This window comes from Phalacrocorax aristotelis, chromosome 17, assembly GCF_949628215.1.
Source record: "Phalacrocorax aristotelis chromosome 17, bGulAri2.1, whole genome shotgun sequence".
Taxonomy (NCBI): Eukaryota; Metazoa; Chordata; class Aves; order Suliformes; family Phalacrocoracidae; genus Phalacrocorax; species Phalacrocorax aristotelis.
In genome coordinates, this window is record NC_134292.1 from 4,127,707 (window position 1) to 4,148,829 (window position 21,123).

The following is a 21,123-nucleotide window of genomic DNA, read 5'->3' on the forward strand; positions in this document are numbered from 1 at the left end:
TAAAGGATAGGAAGAATATGACACTGTTGATCGCAAGACGGTACTTGAGCCAGAAATAGCGCACATCATCATTGTGGGTACCTAGTACAGCAGCTCAGATGTATTAAACAAGAGGGTGCATTCTCTGCTGTAGAAAAGAATCTTTTTTTGGAAATGAAAAATGTACAAAACCCCACTTCCTTTTCTTTTGTCTCCCATTTCCTCAGTTTTCCTGGGAGTGCTTAGCAATAACATGGAAAAAAGCATTAATCAAAACTTTCTTTTGTGTGCTTTTCAAAATAGAAAGCAAGGAAGAAAGAAAACAGGTAACTCACTTTAGAGGAATCTTTTTAAATTTGAAAGCAGCCATGCACTCTGGGCGTAAGAACAAATGGTATTGGCTTCAAAACTGGAAAATGTAAATGCACAAAAGTGGCTGGCCTTTCATCGATGTTTCTGTTTCAGAACCAAACCAGCTGCCACCAGCATCCTTTTAAACTCCTGAGTTGTCAGTGTCCTGCACTGCTCACTGCCCTGACACAGCGAGGGCGGCCTCTCTCGCTTCTGCAAGAACAGGTTGCTCTTTTTCCAAGGAATGTGTGTCAAAAGCACGTTATCGGCTCCCACGGCCGCGCACAAGGAAGGATGCCGTGGCGCTGGATGGCACAGGACCACGGGAGCCACCAGCTCCCCAGCTAGGGGACCTTGCTACTGGACACCCTTGCAGTTTGTCACCTCTCCCCAGATTAAAGTCCTTGTGCTCGTGGGTGAATTCACAGGAGCCTTCTCACTGGGAGAGGAGGGGCTGGAGGAGCTTGCAGGAGTACAGTGTACAGAGGAAAAGCAAAATTAGCAGCAAGTGTCTTCTCCCATGGAAAACGAGGTGCCTGAACACTGACCTTCTGCCTTGCTGTCGTCTACCAGTGGGCAGGCTGTCCTCAGGGTGACCGTGCTCAGCTCTGAGTGTCTCCCCCGCGTATCCACCGCATAGAGGGTAAATCTGGAAGGCAGGAAGGAAAGGGAAAATAATGTCTTTATCCCTCAGTCCCACACCACCAGGTTGTTATGGGAACCAGCCTTCACAACAGAAAGGAAAAACGTGGTCCAGGCTCCTATCCGTCAGTTTTGGCATCTCAAGGAGATGTGAGACGATTTCAAGCTTAGACCAGGAGAGCACCCAGGGAAAGGAGCACCGTTTCCTCTCCCTGAAGTCCCTGGGAGCCCTGTGGGGCTGCACCCTGCAGCCGCGTGACTGCGAAAGGATGCACCGATGCAAACATTATAACGTTCTGGTGTTTGCAGGCTGGGCTCCTCTCCGGCCCTCCTGAGAGCGGAGCAGCAATTCCTGCTGTAAGTGGGCTCTGTGCTGACAAGCGACAACTCGTACACATCCTGTGAATGGCCCTTGAGGTTGTTTTCTCCTTCATTTCCTCACCAGGGTGGGGTTGGTAAAAGGGTGGGAAAGATAATTTCCCACTTCAAGCTAATGGAGAGCATCTGACAGTAAAATATGGCTTTTGTGCTGGGTGAAGCATTGAATAAACAGGCTGTGGCTGCACGGGACGTCCCAGGATGCTGAGCTCAGAGTCCTAGTCAGAATATCAAAGCTCCAAAATGAGAATGATTCTTCGCAGCAGGGGTGACAATCTTCTGTCCACTCTCCCAAAAGGCATCGGTTCATACTTACTCACTTCGAGCCAGGCACGGAAACTCGAGCTGGCTTTGACAAAGTGCAGGAGCTGGTCTGAACCCCTTGGAGGTCTGAGGTGCCTGGTGGCGGGGTACCTAGCTCCCACGAAATAACACAGCCCCACTCCTTGTCCTAAGGTAAAACCAAGCAGCTTTTGCAAGCGAATGCAAAGAGTACCATAAAAGCAGCTGAAGCTTAAATGGGATTGGGACCCTGAGGTATGTTTACTTAAGGAATGGTCCTAACTCCTTAGCATCTTAATGGAGACAGAAGCAATTTCCTCACCCCACACAGGAGCACTGCCAGCCCCCCTCTCTCCTCCCTGCTGGCCCTGCGCACCCCACACGTGGCTGATAAGAGCTGACATTTGCACAGTAGCAATTCCCAGCACAGGACATATTCTCTCCAAGCAATTAGCATTAGCTCCTTAACAATACTTGCTGTCTGAAAGGATGCCAAGGAACCCACTTGTGTGTAGGGACAACTCCCATTTTCACAAAGCTGGGGCATGCAGGGGACGTGCACGCTGAGCTCACCCAAGGAGATGCTATTTAACTCTTTGGCATGACATCATTTTCCTTAATTTACAAGGAACGCTGCTCAGAGTGGGAGCATCTCAGGAAGGACGTCCGCACTGTGCAACTTCACAAGTACCACACACAGGCTGTTCTCCCGCTATAATTAAGGGACAGCAACAGAGCAATAGGGTAATATCGAATTCAGGGCAGGAGTCTAACTTCAGGGCTTTGCATCCCAACCTGGGGGTGCCGTCGTCCCTCCTCCTCCCTTCACTAGGCAAGGGGTTCAAGGTGAGTAAGGAGTCTCCTGCTGTGAGCAGGTAAGGTACGTGCCTCGGCAGCTTGGCGGCATGAATCCTCCTCTTTCCAGGTCCAGGATGCAACAGCAATAGGGGTACCCAGTGTTGGGGGGGACACATCTCAGACCCAGTGAAATGAGGAACTCTCACCCCAGGAGTCCTGCTGCCCATCCAGGTGCTCAGCCTGGGTCTTCCTCATCAGCATAAGCACAAGAAGCAGTAAAAGGGCTTCACAAGCAGGTTACTGCTGCAAGCTGATCCCCATCCCCACCCTGGGGTCACTTGCTTAGCCACAGTGGCTGTGTTGTTTTGTTTTCTTTTTTAAATGGGTGAGCACAGCTAATGTGTAACCTCTGCTCTGCCTATAGTGGCTCAGTCAGTAAGGCTCCATTAGCTCTGAGGCAATCAGTGCCAGAGCACTTTCCTTGGAAAACGGCAGACTTTTATCAAAATACAAGTGTAATATTCGGCAATTAGTGCCCACATCCCCTATTCCATCGCCAGCGGGGTCAGGAGGAAGCATCTCTGCTTGGCAGGGTGGTAAAGCACATCCATCCCTTTGGGTGATGTTAAAGACCTGCGTCAGCCCTTTGACCGAACTTTTGCCCTCTGCCCAGCACACACAGAAACAAAGTCACTCATCTGCCAAGAGCAAGAGCGTCTGTACTGGTCAGGCCTGGGTTAAAAAAATATGTATCAACAAACAAGCCCTTCATTTCACCATTTTTTGCAGATGATATAAGAAAAAAAGACCCAAAATGTAAATGGACAAACATCAGAATCGAAGTGATTTTGATCTGGTCAAAAATTATTTTTTTGAGAAAGAAAATAATTGCTTTACCTCACCTGAAACCAGTCCTCTTTTGAAAACCTTAGAGGAAAGTTTTTCATTTCAACTCACTCTGAATGAGATGTTTTGAAATCAGCACCAATAAATTCAGCTCTGGTGGAAGCTGGCAGCCCCGGCAGTACGCAGCCCTCTGCACCTCTCTAGCTCCTTCCAGCGAGTGATCTCAGAAGGTTTTAACATTAATTACGGTCCAAAAGATCACCCTGAAGCACAGCAGTATTAATAGTTCTGTTTTATCGACGGTAAACAGAGACATATGGGGTGAAGCATCGTGCCCCGGAGAGGCTCAGTGACATGAACAGTTTGGAAACTCGGGAGATGATGGTTTCCAATCTTGTTCTCAAACCACTTGACCACCCAGCCGCTCTGCGGCAAAACACTTTTACGGCCAGTTAATGGCACTGCGCAGAGTGCTGGGGCTTATTTTTTCTTTTATTCCCGGAAGCAGACAATTAAGAGAAGAGAGTGCAAAGACCAGTAGCTTAGTGTAAACCCAGCATTAACAGGCGGATCTTGCTTGCTGCATCTAAGAGAAACCCCCGGCAGATGCAGGCGAGGAGCTGCGGGCAGGGACGGGACCAGCCAGGGACCCAACAGGGCATGAAGAGGGCAGCCGGCGGGAGGCAAGGGACCGCTACCACATGGGAGGGATGATCCCCATCCCTCTGCACGGCAAATAAGGGGAAAACCGAAGCGAGCCCGACTGAGGGAGGGAGCTACGCAGAGCACGTGGCAGGCTGGAGTCCGGCTCTGCAACGCTACGGGCAGATCCTCCTGCCGTATGTACATCTACATACAGCGCTTTGGGCAAAGGACCAAACAGGCGGCATCCCCACCAATGATGATGGAGCTGCACCTGATTATGCCAACCTTGATAATGTGTAAAAACAACACAAAACAAAACGAGGCCAAAGAGTGGTTCTGAGCATTTTGCCCAAGGCAGAGGATCTCAAAGGCAAAGTCAAAGCTGGAAACAAAAGATCCCAGACATACACTCAGTGCATGAAACCACGTCAGACAACCTGGAATGCCATATGGTAGCTACGATCTGGCAGACTCTCCTTCATAACCTGGAGGTGTTTTGTTTAGCAATAAACTTTTCCCACGACGTTTTCCCATGTTCTCCCTGTGCTTTCCAACGGAGCTTGGGGCTACCTGCTACTGTCTCACAGCTGATCCTCTTTTTTACTCGTGCCTTCAGTAAGATCATACATAAGCAGTTGTTTTTCTAGAAATACTAAGATGTATTTTGCCCAAAAAAGTTCCAAAGAGCATTTCACCACTGGAAGCACATATGCTCTTGGCAGAGATCAGCCCCTACACGGCTGGAAACACTGCCACCTCTGCAGCAAAACACAGTATATGAAGTCCTATAAAGTAATGCCGCTTAAATGTTTACTACTAAATCCAAACCTATTGGGAACCAAAGGAACTTTTAGAGAGAGATAGAAAGCAATTAACATGTGGCCTCATGAAACGTCAACAACACCTTCTTCGTAAATACCCCACCCAATGTTGGCTGAAGCCTGGATTTTATCACTAGGCTCAAGAAGCTTCTTGGGGGAGGAAGAGAAAGTGGAGGGGGGTGTTAAAGCTTCAGTTACTGGAATCCAATGATTATGGAAAATTGTCAATTATGTTAAAAAAAGAAAATAGAAAAATATGTTTCTATCCTTTCTCAATGCAGGAAAAAAAAAAAAAAACGCCAAAATTACAAAACTCTACAGGCATGAAACCGTAAGGCTGAGCATGAAATCCCAGAACATGTTATTTATTTATAGACAACAACATCAGCTCATGTTTTTTTAACTCCCTCTCATGATGCTTATGATGTTTGAGTGCTTTACTCATGATCCTTATTTGCAGGAAGGGAGATAAGGACTTCTGCATCTGACCTTCCTTAGCTCGGCGGCTGATTTCTTTATATCCTACAGAGATACCACAGGCATTTCAGTTCTGTCTTGTGCACTGCTCTTCCTGAATCCTTTGGGCTTGTGAAGCTGCTCAGTGAGATGCTGCACAACAAATGGGCTGCCTGGGCTGCAGAGAAAAGGGTCCGATAAAGAGTCCGATAAGCACTTCTGCAGCTGACGAACTCCCGTGCAAATAACCAGGTGTCTACGAGTAGCTGGCTGCAACCAAAAGCAACGGCTGCATGACAAGCCCGGGCTGGGCTAAGGAGACCCCTGCACCACGTAAATGGGGCACGGGGCAGAGATGCTGCTCTAGAGTCCAGCATCATGCAGAAATATGGTCTCATGCTTTCCGAAGTGGTGCAACCACAAGATGCTCTTGCCAGTAGGGCTTGGCTTGAGTTTGGCTGATAAGCCTGGGCTTGGCGCCTTGCTCCTGCAGCCACGAGACTCTGTTTTGCTGCTAGCTCCAGGGGCTCGGTGCAAGGCAGACCTGGCTGCTGTCACACTCACGGTGCAATGGATAATCTCTCCCCTGGCAGCGCCGGTGCCACCACTCGTGATGCTGAGCACAAAAACACCAATCCTGACCTGGCTGAGGTTGCATCACTTCGGTGTTATGTGTACGTCCTGCCGTCACCCTCTGGTTGGTCACGGCTTATCCGTGCCTTCTGCACAGCCCAGGGTCTCTGGGCTCACACGCAACCAGCGCTGCGCCGCTGAGGCTGGTCCAGCGCGCTGACACACACATATCACACTCCTGCTTTGCCAGCCCTTCTTGCTTCCTGTTCCAGCTGAACAATAATTCAGAGGCCTCTGTTTAAAAGCCCTCAGTGGACCAGCTCTTGGCAATCCCTGCCTCCCCCCTCCCTGGTGATGTCAACACAGGGTCTGGGCACGAGGGACCCGGGGCCAGCAAGGCTCGGGCTGCGCCCGCACTCAGCCATGTGCAGAGCGGAGCAGGCAGGAACGGTGCCACAAACACACGCGGCTGTGAACACACTCCTTGCACCCAGCGCTGAGCACACCCTTGTGCTCAGGGCACCCATGAGCAAACGCTGTCCTCTCCCAGGCTTCTAGTGCCTTCAGCTCCCAGACACCAAGGTGAGGGGCTCGCTGGAGGCAGCCTGGAGGCGGCGAAGCTGAGATGGTGCGTGCGTTCCTTTGTCCCAGTACTCACAGCAGAGCATCAGTCTGCTGAGCGGCAACAGACCTTCATCTCAGCATCTCCTGGCTGCTAAAAACGTCAATAAATTTAGACAAACAGCTTCCCCAAAGGACTATTCTAGCAAAGTAGGGGAGCCCAGGGGTGCTGCAGGGTGGAGCAGACCTGTGGGTGTTTTATCCCCAGTCACATGTCATGGGGCGTGCGTGGTCCACAGGGCCACTGGGCACCCACCTGTCCCCCCACTGTGGGCTCGTACATCTCCTGCCAAGCCTCCCAGCCGCTTTCATTGATGGCCAGGGAGCAGGAGCCGGGCTCGCCTGCCAGCAGCAGTCTGGGCAAGCATGGAAAGGGGAGTGTGTGCTTAGTGCAAGCATTCCCAATTCAGAAACCATTACAGTTTAAAAAGAAATCAAATCAAATAAAAAGCAGCCCATCCACACAAGCCACAGGAATGCAGCTGAGCTTATTGGCAACTCTGTGATTTGAAATAATTAAGGAAGGTAAATGAGAACAACCCCCTGGTCTCCGCAGCAAATACCAAGCAGACAATGAGCAGGGAGCGGTTTTGGGGAGGAGAGGATTTCTTGGGCTATTTGTTGGGCCCTGTCTTTGGGCTGATTGCTCATGCCCTGCCCGTGTCCATTGTGCCAGGTAGCGATATAGGCTGGTACCCTGGCACGGGACTGACCGTGCTGCTTCCCTACCAGAGGCCCTGCTGGAGACTCAGGATTTGGGCTAAGCTTTATGCAGTGGATGTCCTCGTGCTGTCTCCCTGGGGCTGGCGCTGTCACAAGTATTACTGCAACCAGATGCTCTTGTTAGGGCATTTGAAGCCCAGCAAGAATGTGGGACAGGGCTGGGGACAAGGGCTTGTGCTGTGACCTCAGGCTGTGCCAGCACAGAGGGGCAGCTTGTTGTGGAAGAGGAGTTTCTGAGCCAGCTCAGTGCCTGCTGCATGCTGGGGAGAGACACCGCAGGAGGCAACACCAACCTGCGACCACCACCCAGTGAATTCCTCCTTAGGTATCATACCTCTTCTGCAAAAGGACTGTTGACTTCTTTTTTGCATTGCTATCGGTTTTGGCTCTGTCTTTCCACAGAGCCTATACTGGGCAATAAGGAAACAGTGGAGAGTGCCATCCTGAAAAAAACCCCATCTTTTAGAAACCTCTCCTCACAGTTCTACCAGTGAAGAAAGCTACCTTTTGTAACTGGGCTTCCTTTAACCATCTGTGACAACTGACCTTGCTCCCATCAGCGTGACGGAGGAACAGGTTAGCAGCAACGCTGGTGCCACACCAGAGTATTGAAGCTTTGCCATTACACAAATACATGAGGCTGTCAGTAAACTGTTCTCACAATTCACACCTTTTTTTCCAGGACAGCAAATGCCATGAGACTAATCGTTATCCTTCAACAGATGCCTCCCAGCAATACCAGACCACAGTTGTCAGATGGAGGGAAATAAATGTACCTGCCACAACATGCCTTGGGTGTCTGATGCCTTTTGGAAGCGGATAAAACAGTGCCCATCAAATACTCCTGGCAAGAGGAAGAGCACAGGCTGCTCTGCAGAGCAAGAGGCTGCTTATTCAAGGAGATGTCTGGAAAAGGGCAGAGGAGACCTGATTTCTGAGACAGGGAGGGCAGGTGGAGCAGCTGTGGGGCTGGGGACAGGCTTGCACAGCTATGGGTCCATCTCTGCTCTGCTCTGAGGCAACCCTGGGAAAGTCACCCATGGTTACCCGCAACGCTACCCTGAGTTGCAGCTGATGCCATGTCCATGCTCAAAACCACTGACTTGAGAGCGTGTTACTTCTCAGGGAAGCTGCGAGGAGGGAGGGCAGGGCCACTTAATGCTGCTGCATTAGAGGGGTGCAGGGTGGGACTGTGCCACTTCGGCGTCACGGCACCCCACCACTGTGCCCACAGAGGCGTTCTGCAGCGCCCACTGCTCGCACTGCAAACCCCACAGCTGCCGTGCACCTCTGCATGACCACAGACACAGAAACTAAGGCAGTATCACATGCCTTCTTACCCAGCACCTGGATTTTTCTGAGGCAGTGGCTGCTGTCCCCTGGAAGCTGGGTGGCCCTGGGGAGATGGCAAGAGGGAGGAGAGGCTCACAGGAGGCTGCTGAGCATGTCCACACACAAGTTCAATCCCCAGGTAGCACAAATGAGGCAGCTCAGCTACAGACATTTCAGTTTGAGAATCGAGGAATGGGAAAATGCCGCTAGTTGACTTTTGGCACTGAAATGCTGTCTCCGCACGGCACTGGGTCAGCATAGCACGCTGCTCCAGGTCTCCTAGGCTTGCCCTCTGTCTTTGAGCTATGAGGCCATGGAAAGCCAAAACCTGCAGCAGGCAAGGTGTGAGCGCTGGTCCCCCCGACTCCCCTCCGCACGCGCGGCAGACGCTGCACGCCTGAGCCAAGCTACGGCGCAGATTTGCTCAGCTCTCGCTCCTTATAGCACTTCATCAATCTCTTTTTGTTTCAGATCCCTGTTGAAAAAGATCCAAAAAAAGGATGAAAGGGAAAGAAAGAAATTAATTAAAAATCCTGACCATTTCTTGCTACTGCCTGGATCCATTGCCTCCCTGCTAGAGAAATCCCCAGGAGAACATTCACCTTCCCAGACTCAGCTGCAATGTCTCAATTTCCTGAGATTTCCCTCGAAACCCTGTCAATAAACCCTACCAGAGCAGCAATTCCCAGTACCGCCATGGCTGTGAAAGAGGGCCTTGATACACAGGCCACTTTCTGTTCCCTAGAGTCCTGCTCCTGAATGATACCTGTGTTGGAGGGCCAAGATCCCACAAGGAGCCCCTTTGCCAGCCGGACACCTTGCAAGCGGCAGTGCCAAGATTGCCTTAGGCGAAAACGTGTTTCACTGGAAACAAGGGAAAATTGCCAGCTGGTTTCAGCAGGGCCATGGTTTCACCCAGAAGGTGCAGCACGGTCACTGCAGCCCTCTTGGCTGCTGCGTCCCCAGGGTGCCTTCACCATCCCAGGGCTGAGAGCACCAGCAGTGCCCCCTGCCCCACCTTGCCCTTTTCTCTGTCTTATGGATTTCCTCCTTTGTCACCCCGGCTCCTTGCAGCCACTGGCAAGGAGCAGATAATTACTCCCTCATCCCTCACCGCTAATAAGGTTTCTATTTCCCCAGCGTGCTCATGCTCAGAGTACATCCTTTCAGGAGCAGCTTTACACCACTGATGAAGGAAGAGCAGAGCGAGTTTCTCTGGAGAGAGGGGCCACTGCACTGCACAAAACTGCTGATGGAGACGAGACATAGAAGAGAGAACAGCTCCTTGGCGTGGCAGCATAACAGCACACCCAAAGAAGCCGCCCTGACATAACACAACATTAACACAGCCTATGTTGCAACCTTTGGGCTTTAGCTTCTAGGCACGCTCGAAGGAGCAAGAAGTCTTTTATTAGCTTGAAGATGCCCTGTGGACCCTCTAGGCTGTCCCACAGGCATGGTCCCTAAACTCTGAGGACACGACGATGGCAGAAAAAGCAGGATCTCTAAGGAATTACCAGCTTTGGGGAGGACGGATAGAGGGGGTTTGAGGTCCGTATTTCTTGGCAGTTGCGTCCTTGCTTTCGTCCTGCTGGCTGTGAGGATAAAGATTCACAGATGTGCTTATAAAGGCAATGCAGCAAGAACTGGCCCAGCTCTTCACAATCTCCACTGCCTGTCTCAGGGCTTGGGGCAAGCCAGAGGAGGTCCCAGGTCACCCAGGATGTGAAGCATAATGCCCTTTGGTGGAGTGAAGAACCAGAAGGAGGTGGTGCTGAGCCACTATGGGCTCTTGCTTTTATCTCCAGTGAAGCAAAAGCAGCTCATATCAGTCAGTTGGGCGCCAGAGTCCCTCTACTGCTGGGGCTCACCAGGAGATCCCAGACAAAGCCCTTGGACAAAGGTCAGACGAATTGCCTCCGACTCCCTGTGCTGCTGGAACAATTCCCCCCATGCCATGGCTCAGATTGATGCCTGAGGCTGCAAACCGCAGGGGCTCATCCCACTCCAGCTGCAGAGCGTCAGTGAGAGCTGGTGATGGATCGAGCTGGACGGATGGGCACAGCACAGCCAAGGAGGGTTTTCTCCAGCATCCGCACATGTCCTTCAGGTCCTGCCGCAGCCTTCACATGAGCACCGCAATGCCCATCAATCTCTCCATCTCTCCACAACCCTCCCGCCAATGCCCCCTCTGCTCCCAGGGCCAGGGTATCCCCAGGCAGCACTCACGTCCTCCCTCCCCTCTGCTGCAATACCTTCTGCTCTCCCCTTAAGTCTGGGACAACCCTGCCCTTCTCTTCTCTCAGCCACAGACACCGCGAAGCCTCCAGCCCCAGCTCTGCAAAGGTTAGGTGTTTAGGGGTAAGTCATTACTCTGAGGTTTTGCTTGTCTCCTTCACACAGACCTATGGGTGGGCGGCTTTCAGCCTCATCTGAAAGCATTGGTCCTGCACGCTGGTTGGGTCTCCCAAGAGAGACACATCACTTTAGTACCTTCCTTGGGCTACTCCTGGGATGGCTGCTGTCCTCCTTCATGAAGAGACAGCAGGGCTCCGGGAGGCTGCAGCTGCAGGAGACGAGAAGGCTGCCCAGAAGGAGATAGGGAATAAATCAAACTCTTCCTCCAGTTGTGCCAGGGAGAAAGGAGAGACAAGCAAGGCCCTGGATCCCTGCAGTGAGCTCCACAATGGAAATGTTCACAGCTAACCATAGCAGCCATTCAACCTACCAATGCTCTGCAAAGCTTGGCCATCGCTGGCCCTGGGGAGATGGGGGGAGAGGAAGGTTGTGACCCTTGGCAAACTGGGAAACATTTGCCCCTCCCAACCTCACAGTCACTCTAAACAAGAACCAGACACCTCACAGTTTGGTGCCGCTGGAGATCCCCTTGGTAGGGCTCGTTCTCATCCTCCTGGGGACTTGGCTTCCATCTGGGCTGCTGGTTGAAATCCAGCGTAGGCTGGTAGCGACTTCAAAGGCCAGTGTCATCTGAGGAGTAGTGGGTGGTCCACGTCAAGCGAGTCGATGGATGACTGTTCTTATATAAGCCACCACAGTAGAGCCTCCTGCTCGACAGTCTCAGAAGAAAGGTGAAGGGCTGCATCAACCACAAGAAGCGGAGCCTGTCCAGGGCCCCGAGGGTAGTCCCTCTGGTGCAGGGCAAGTCACCTTAGTAGGTTGGCTTGGGGAGGTGGACGTGTCCCTCTATGAGCAGAAGCTGGCTGTCTATCTCTGTTGGGCTTGTCCCCAGCACCGTTGGCCAGCCCTAGCTTCACCCTCCGCACCAAACAAAGCAAGACAAAGCATGACAACAATAACAGCACTCAAGGGAACAGCTGGGAGGAGGGGGATGCCTGTGCTCACAGCACCCCAGGCAGGATCCCAATGTGCCAGCCTCTGTGTGAGAGGCACCTATACCTTGCGCCAGGCTGCGGGAGCGGCAAGGGCAGCCAGCGGGTCCCTGCAATGGCCCTGCGATGTCGGTTCAGGGATGGTGTGGGGGAGGATGGTGCCAAGGCAGGGATGCTGCATGCCAGCAAGCCCCAGCAGAAGGATGCCAGCCAGGTCTGTGGTCGCTGCAGCCCACTGGCCGCTCCCCCCACACCCCGAGGCCCCTGAATCGAGGGGGGACGGGGTGAGGGGCTGGCAACAGACGGGAGATTCTCACAGCTCCAGCAGGCAGACAGGGAGGGTGGAGGGTAGGACAAGGAGGGGGGCCGAAACAAATAATAAAAACAAAATCCCAGTAAGCACGTTAGAATTCGTTTGAAGTGCAGAGGAGCTTTCAGGCAGGGTTATGTACATCTCCCAGCCCGGCGTGATTTACACATTCCTTGCAAGCGAAGGAATCTTCTCTGATTTGAAGTAAAACAGATGTTTTGGGTTTTTCTCCCCCATCCCTCCCTGCTCCCTTTTAATAATTTCTTTATTGAAATGATGGCTATACAGCCAACCAGCCTGGAGTGAGAGCCCTGCTACCCCCAGCAGGCCTCTGCTGGGAGCAGAGACCCACTGCTCTGCATTTTGTGAGAGCACCTCGTTGTTGCAGTGCCCATGCTTGTGAGCATCCAGAGGTGTGGAGCCAGGCCCGCTCTCCTGCAAATGCTGCTCCAGAGGCATCGCTCCCTGCAGGTTTCTTCCCTTGCTTTTCCCTCTGGGCGGAAGGATTGCAACTCCCAGCAGCTTTTCCTCCTCTGCAGCTAGAGCTACCACACGGATCCTCCCTCCCTGCTCCACCAGCCCAGGTCCAGGAGACCTTCTAACCTCTATTACCAGTCCAGAAGACTTGTTGTGTTTGATGGTGGGACTTGTCCTTGCTCCTACACCTCACTCCGGTTGTGCTCTATCCTAGAGGTGTTGATTGAGAAGGGCAGCCTGGCCGATGCTCACGGACTGGCAGCAGGGCAGCAACTGCGCTGCTTGTACATCCCAAGTGAAACAACCCAGCACAGGGGACAGTGCTGGGCACGCAGGCTGGAGCTAGGACTATCTCTTGGTTTGAGCACTACGTGATCTCGGCCAAGTTATTTTGCCCCTAATTTTGTCCCATGTTTTTCACCCAGGAAAGTCATTTGGGGAAGGAACTTCTTTTTCCCAGAGGGATGCACAGCACCAAGTGTAGTGGGGGCTTCTAAGTGCTGGCTGATGCTGCAAACTACCAGCATAGCCATGCCCTTGCGTTTACACTCATAATAATAACTAATGGCCAGTAGCAAATCCATCCGGCTCCCCCATCTTTCTTTTCTTTCTCTTTTTTTCTTTTAAACCCTGTTGTTATTTCTCAGTACTTCGTTGGTGGCAGGGTGGGAAGGTTTTTTGTAACACATTCATGTACCATTGGGACTCATTCCCATTCCCGTCTGGTACAAGAGATTGCACAAGAGAGAGAAACAAACAGGGATGAGGAAATGCGTGTTTATGAGAGGCAGCGCTGTCATCATGAGCAAGGGACCCCCCGCAAGACAGCCAGCCTGGGAGCCAGTGGAGAGTTTCCATTCTCTCCTAACACTCCATTCATGCCTCGTTTCATACCTCCCTGGAGGCTCTGCGACTGGCCGCGGTCCCACAGCACGGCGCGGGACTCACACCCCCCATGTGCCGCATTCTGCGATATTTGTTATTTGGGGGAAAGAGAGAGATGTTGTTGTCTCAAAAAGATAATGAATTGAGAAAGAGCAGCGCCCTTTGCTGCTGTATGTGCTCCTTGTTTTCCTCCCGCGGCGGAGGAGCGGGTCCTCCTTCCTGCATCGCCCAGCACCCTCCGCACTGCGCACCTCACCTCTGCCTGTTCCCCTCGTGCACCCCTGCTGCCCATCCTCACGGGGCTCTTCGTTAACGCCCACCATGGAGGCTTACACAGGCCTTCCCCGCTTGGTGTGCTGTGGTCACCATGATAAGCATCCTCCTGACCCGATCGGGAGCCCTCTGTATAATCCAAACCGCATTGCTGCCTGATCGGACACAGTCACCGGTAAATAACCTTGACTGCAGTGGTCTGGAAGAGCGAGGGATCCCGTATCACTACTATTAATGATTTAGGATCGCACATCCTTTACAGATGACATAGAGAGGGTCTCGTCACTCGCTACTCCCTACCCAGGCACCTTCCCAGGACACTGCCCTACCTCACTTCAGATGGCTCTAAGCTAAAGTCACCCGGGTTACAATTACTCCTGCAAACAAGGAACGGCGATGGCCGGTCTCTGCACTCCTTTGCGCATTGCAGAGCTCCCAGTGACAGGGCTGGGGTTCCCCCGCAAACAGGTCAGGTATTAATAAAACTGAAAGCAATGGTCCATGCACACATGCTACAACCCACTTCGGTCCCTCTCCTTTCTGGTCCTGCAAGCCCCCTGCCTCCTCCCCCCTTTTTCCAGACACCTCAATTTCATTATCTCTGATCTTGAGCTGCCTATTACATGCTTTTTGCCAACATAAATATTTAATCCCGGCGCATTGCACAGAAAGGCCCTTGTGGAGTTAATACTTCAACTCATATTTCCACTTGGAAAACAATTCAGGTTGTGGCAGTGCAGCAGGTAGAAGCCAGGGACAGAGCTGAAAGCTGGAGGTGGCCTGCAAGAGCTCGGGAGCCATGTGGGGTGACACAGGTGGGCTTCACGCCATGGGGTGGGCTTTACACCATGGGCTGAGCTGCACCGGAGCAGCTCTGCCAGAGCAGCGATCAGGCAGGTTTGGATAGGCAATGGAAGAGCTACAGGGATGTCACTGCAAGATGATGCCTGGGGAGCATGGTGTGGGGTACACTGCTAAGGGGACCATGAGGTGCAGGACATTGCGGGGCTGCAGCACTATTTAGGATATTCTGTTCTCTGCAGAGCCCTTGGTGGAAAGCCCTCTGTAAAGGGTTTGCTTCTCCTGCCAGAGCACGGGGGTAGCCAGCCACACGATCACACGCTGCTCCACACATGCACCGCCACTGGTATCCTCATCGAACACCTCAAAATACACCTCCATACCCAGAGGTTATTTAAAGCAGGATCTGGCCATGATTTTGGCTCAGAGTCACTATGGGATAAGGGTTATGGGATGGTGGGTTATGGGGCAATTGGGTAGCACTAAGGTCCATATTCCTGCTGCTGGTACAGGAAAGATCCCCGGCAAAGCAAGGTGTCCCAGCCCCCCAGATCCAAACGCATAAACAGTATGGACAGACATGCACAGCAGTCCTCATCCATACATTTCCACGCGCTCAGATCCAGCACTGACAAAGGGCAGCACCCACAGGGATGCAGCTCCGCAAAATTTACACAAACCCTAACTAAACCACCAAAAGCGCCCAAACCCAGAGGGGAGAAGAACAAGAGGCAGAAAGGACAGAGAAGGTGACACTGGTAGTGGTGATGCTCCCCAGAGGCAGCCTGTGAGTTGGGAAAATACATCCCAGCCTGCAGCAGTGCTGCAAAGGTTGGATTTATAGGATGACCCCAGGCAGCTTCAGGCCCTCACCAGTTTCCTACCTACTGCCTAGATGGGGATGAGGCCAGCTGGGCAGGCAGGACAGAGAGTGGGGTGAGACAGAGTCCTTGTTTCTGTCTTCATCTACTTTATAGGTGTAATGTAGGGAGAGCCGCATCGATGCGACCCCTGGGCATTATCCCAGACTTGCTCTGGGACAACTAAGCTCACAATTAAGCAAGATGATGCTGTTATTAAGACAGCAACTTCCACTGGATAACAGGCTGCCCAAGCCGGGGACATGCATCAGTCCTCACCCATGAGGGACGGATGCTCCTGCAAGAAGGGAGGTGCAGTGTAGGGCCAAGAGGACAACTTGTGGCAGCCATAATGGCTTCAGATCCCTTACATCTGTGGTGACATGTCAAAGGGCACTGAAGAAGTGTTTTGGTTTGGGGTGCTTGTTCTGAGAGGTTCCCCCAGCAGGCTGGGGTGGGTGTCACGGAGAGCAAGAGTCATACCTGAGCATTCCCCACCCCATGGAAGAAACTGGCATTGGTGCTCGTAGAGCCTCTGGTGTGCAGGATACATACTCCCCCCACACCCTGCCACAGAAAGGCTGCAAGACTGATGCTGCAATGACGCAAACCAGATAGAAAGAAAATATGAAAGTATCCCAGCCTGGAGGCAGGCCCTTCTGACTGGTATTGAGTTGCTATTTCTGCAACTGCAGGGCGGTGGGAGATGCTCAGAAGGAAGGAGAAAACTATACCAGGGGCTGGCATGCTCCGGACAAAGCTCAGGTTACTGCTGCCATGCGGCTTCCCCAGCAGAAAGCAACAGGAGAATAGATGGAAGAAAAGCAGCAGGCCCTGATTCAGGGGTATGACAACCCAGAGCTGAGTCAAGGTAAGCACCCAAGCCCACCTCGCTGAGCTGGATGGCTGCCCAGCCAGTGGCTCCAGGTGTCTGGGCAAATGTCTACCAGTGACCCATCGCTGAGCTCCCTGAATGGGGGTTCCCGTTGCACCCCTTCCTGCCAGGGCAGCAGGTCTCCACACCTAGCTCCATCAGCTCATTTAATGAAGTCAGGACCTGGAGGGACCCTGCCCCACTACACGGTCCATCCACCACCCCCTGAACAAAAAGCAACCTTCACCCCCTTTTTTTTTTAATAAATATTTAAATCATAACATAAGCTTTGGCTCTGAGAGTTTTCAGTGAAAGCCAGGGTATTTTATTCCCCCTTTTCATAATAGAAACCATATTGGTGTATAATCAAATTTATCTCATTCCTGATGAGGGAAGTGTGTGTGAGGTGACCAGGAGCAATGAGGGCATGTGTGCTGGGAGCAATCACTCTGAGGGTACTCGAGGCAAATATCTTTGGCAGCACGAGGTGGCATCAGGTTGGGGAGACCAAGGAGAGACCAAGTGGGCCATAGCTCCAGCAGGGAGCATCACCCACCCATAGCAAGTCCCACCGCTCCACGTAGATGCCACCTCTGCAACCAAGCAGCTACTCTCGGCTTTCTCTCCCATTTTATTATGCTGTTCTCCTCACTGCACAGGAAACCTAGCAAACAATGTAGCTCAGTTTTAACATGTCTGTTTTACAGGTGGGAAAACTCAGGAAGAAGCAGCTACTTCGAGGTTACTTGCTAACCTTGAGTGTCTCCATTTTACACTGACCTACTCCAGTGCAAATTCAGCTGAAGCCAATGGGAGCTGTGGCTCTGCCAGTGAAGCCTTGAAGATGATGCTCCTAAAACGGAGACACCTGAATTCACTGGTCACTTTTGCAAACACAGGTTCTGCAGTAGGGACTTGGCCACCTAAGCACTAACATAACTTGAGACGGGCAATGAGGGCTGTGAACCTGTGAAGCTAAGGGATTTCTAAAGCCTCAGGACGTGAAACTGAAAAAGGTCTCAGAATGTGGGCACTCCTGACAAGTCCACTTTAAAACAAAAGAGTTAAGTATCAGCAGTTGCGGAGAAATTGCAGGCCATGCCCTACCACACTCCTGCTCCATCATCTGGATCCACGGCTGCCTAAGGGACCACCACCCGCCTTCGGCACCACTGAAGATGGGAGCAGCACAGAAGAGACCCCATGTACTCAATATCCTCTAACTAGGAAAATACAAGGAAACTTCTTTTGCAGGGGGGAGCAATCCCAAAACCCAAGGAATAAGTTAAAAGTCACTTGAGATCTACTGGAAAGCAGCTGAGTTCTGCAGCCGCCTGTGCAGGGGCTCCGTCAGCTGTGCAGCTCCCCCGTGACAAACTCCCTGCGACCTTCGGGGGGAGAAGCGGTGGCAGAGCTGGAGGGCTCGCTGCGTGCTGATAAAATCCAGTGTGGTACAACCAGGAGGTGGGTGCTTACAGATCTAATGGTCCGCACAAGCCAAAGATTAAAAATGTTTTGGTTTTTTTTTGAAATACAGAGGGGAAAAAAAGGAAAATGAAGATAAAGTATTCTCTGGGAGACAAGACTGGTGAGAGACTCTGTCGTTGTTGTTACAAGAAAAGGATGGGGTGGGATGTGCTGCAGGTGTCCTTTGGAAAAAATGAAATGAAAAAATGTTTAACTAGTTTTATAGACTTGCAGGCCGCTTATGAGATATACGCATATTGCTGGTCTGAGCTGGGACAGATCTTGTAAGTAATGGCATCAAAACTTTGCCTCTAGAGTGAGGTAGAAAAGATGGTGGGTAGGATTATTTTGTGACTTATCTTTTTATTTGGATCAGCATCACCTTTTGGGCCCAATATCTCCAGCTTTTGGGTCCTGGGGTCCCATCCAGAGTCTGTCTGGGCTGATTTACTCCATGGGCTGTGGGTATGGCTCTAGCTTCAGATAAGACCTGTGGGTGCAGTAGTACCTGAACACCTGGGCACCAAAGCAGCTTGTCACCTCCTTCCTGGGGCATATTTATGGATACAGCTAAGCTGCTTTTGGCCACTCCTTAAGGCTAGAATTAGCCTATTACAAACTTGAATTGTCTGCAAATATCAGGTTGAGCTGCTACTGGGTGCAGGGGAGCAGTCAAAGGAGGAGGCAAAAACATCCAAACACCAAAGTGTTGATTAGTGATGAATGAACCCACACGTAGTAAATCTGACCATCATTTTGCAGAGACAAAGTCTGCCTGGGGTGTACAAGAATTATTGAGGCACAGAACAACGCATAGTGAAGGGATAATCACCCTAACACAGACCTGAGCAGGAAAACATCACCTGCACCATAGCACATAAGGCACCAGCTCCAATCCTGCTGCAGACCAGCCCTGCCAGCCCAGGTTTGCACTCTGTCAGATACCCCCTTGCTCTCCTCTTGGCTTGGCAGAGCAGGTGTAAAGCCATGGGACTGCCAAGCAAACACAGTCGTGCTGCGTCTGGCTTAGGCTGGCTCGCACGCAGCCTGCTTGGATCCCTCTGCATCACGCTTGCCCGTAATTTAAATTCCAGGATCAACATGGGCAGAGCTTGTTTTGGGCTGTGCATACCCCAGCAGGACTGCAAGCAGGGCCCGGAGCTGCAGACGTGATGTAACACTGCCTCTTTGTGTCAAAGCCCTGGTGCTGCCCCCCGCAAGGCTCCTGCTAGGCGCCCGGCACGGAGGTGCAGCAGCAGAAGCTTTATCTGTGCTCTGGCAACAGAGGGGAAACTCCAGCTGGCAAAGTGGCATCACCCACTCGCTCTAGTACTGTGCAAAAAAGTAGTTTGGCTGCCAGATTGGCTTTGCTGGGAAAAATACACCAACACACTGAGAACAAGAGTAAGAGAGAGGGGAGAGTGTGAGCCACCATGACAGACAGCAGCATTTTTGAGGGCGTGCCACGGCTTCCTTGATGAGACCTCTCTGGTACCTGGGTCCCAGACTGCCTGAGGAAATTAGGAAGAGGAGACCCTATTTTTGTGCAGGAGGCATTGCTTAATCCCCTGACCAAAAAAGTGATTCTCTTAAGTGCTCTTCCGAAGTGTGAGCAAGGGCACCCCTCGACTTTGCTCATCTCCAGCTTCATGCATGTCACGTCACCGCTCCCTGCCTCAGTTTCCCTAGATAGGACACGGCCAACAAGAACAAAAACATTTGCTCTTCTCCTGACTCAGTTCTCCCCTACAGGACAAAGAAACACCCACTCCAAGCAGTGAATTCCATGTGTCCTGGAAGGAGAGAGTGTTCAAACTCCACTGTAAGAATCAAATCAGCATGACCCTCAGCTTTCCAGCCTTCAGGATAAATGTACTCTATACCACGAAGAACTGATGAACAAAACAAACTACTCGAACGCAGTAGCACAGTGCAGCTTTTGCTGGGTAGAGTCAAATCAAAGTCAGCAATGCCTGTGTTGATATTTATATCACATCTCTTGTGCTCGCTCTCCCATTAGTCAATGAGATAAGACTTGGACGGATCTACGTTAGTGCATTAGGTTTCTACACACTCAGAAACAAGAATACTCTCCAAGTCCAGAACTGTAAAGGGTTGGTGATAGGGATTTGGAGATGGGGAAAAGGTGGAATTGCAGAGGTCCATTTGTCTACCAACAGAGGAAGAGACCAAACTTCTTGATCCCATTACCATTTCCGAGAAGAATCCTATATTCACACATTCCCACAGCTGCAGTACCCTACACAACAACCTGTCCATGCCTTCTCCTCCTCCTCGCTCCCCCACTGCCAGCCTTCCTCCAGCCACCCCCAGAGGAGCAATACGAACGGGCCTGGACCCAGCCAGGTTTGGGGCTTGGATGCCAGCTGTTTTTAGAACAAAAACACCAAGAATGTTATTTCAATCCGGATGTCCTGAGGAAAGGGTGGGGAGGAGCTGGCCGTGGGAGGCAGCAAAGGCTGTTCTGTTTCTCTTTGCAACACGAGGTATGCACAGAAACAGAGAGTTTGGGGAGGATAACCTGGTCTTTCCAGCAAAAAGGAGGGAGATGCTCATACGCTTGGCAGATACTAGGGAAGAAGGTTCTACTGAGGTCAGTGGAAAGGTACCTTCTGACTCCAGATCTGTCCCAGGTGCCTGAATACTGGTGGCAGGGACAGATCTGGATCTGGAATGAGGATTCATAAAACCCAACTTTTAGAAGGGTGGTGGCAAATGGTTGGTAAAGCAATATTGCAGCAGCACCTGGAGGCCCTGGTCCGAGTCATCCACGCTGGGCTGTACACAGAGGTAGTGAGGGGGAGCTTAAAACCTGAGCTTATAAAGGAAACAGGCAAACAGATGAAGATGAATGTGAGACAAAGTGATCTGCTTACATCACTCAGTAGAGCAAATGGCAGAGTTGGGAAGAGCCTCCAGTACCTTGCCTGGCCATGTCTTTTCTGTGGCTTCTATTTGTATAGTCTCCTAATGTTGGAAACTTCAGTAGGAGTCCAACCTTCCTCCATGCACGGGTCTTCATTAATACCAGCAGAAGGAGAGACTGAGCATCTTGAGCCCCTGAGCTCTCTGTAAAGACCATCTTCCATGGGACCAAGCCAACTCCACTGTAGTGATCTGCACGTGGCCCAGATGTGCCCACGCAGCTTTGTGCTGGACTTACTTCAGCAAAACCACATCCAAGCCAGCATTTGGGCAGCCTGGTTCTGAAGCAACCCTAAACTGCTGAGGAAGGAGGAGCCTGCAGTTAGAGCAGAGGCCTGGGATTTAGCAAACACTTGTTCAACTCCTGACTTGCCTTGTTTGAGCTTCTGCAAGCCAGGAATGCCTGAGAAGAAACTACAGCCATACACCACTC

At 51.6% G+C, this 21,123-nt stretch overlaps 1 protein-coding gene across 2 annotated transcripts in view; it reads right to left on the bottom strand.

Annotated features, from left to right (window-relative positions):
- ASTN2 (astrotactin 2) overlaps positions 1-21,123 on the bottom strand; it is a 358,803-nt gene that overhangs the window by 7,925 nt on the left and 329,755 nt on the right. For both annotated transcript variants that reach the window (XM_075111901.1, XM_075111902.1), the window contains one exon: positions 879-979. In XM_075111901.1, coding sequence (XP_074968002.1) covers positions 879-979 — 101 coding nt within the window. The remainder of the gene's footprint in view (positions 1-878; positions 980-21,123) is intronic.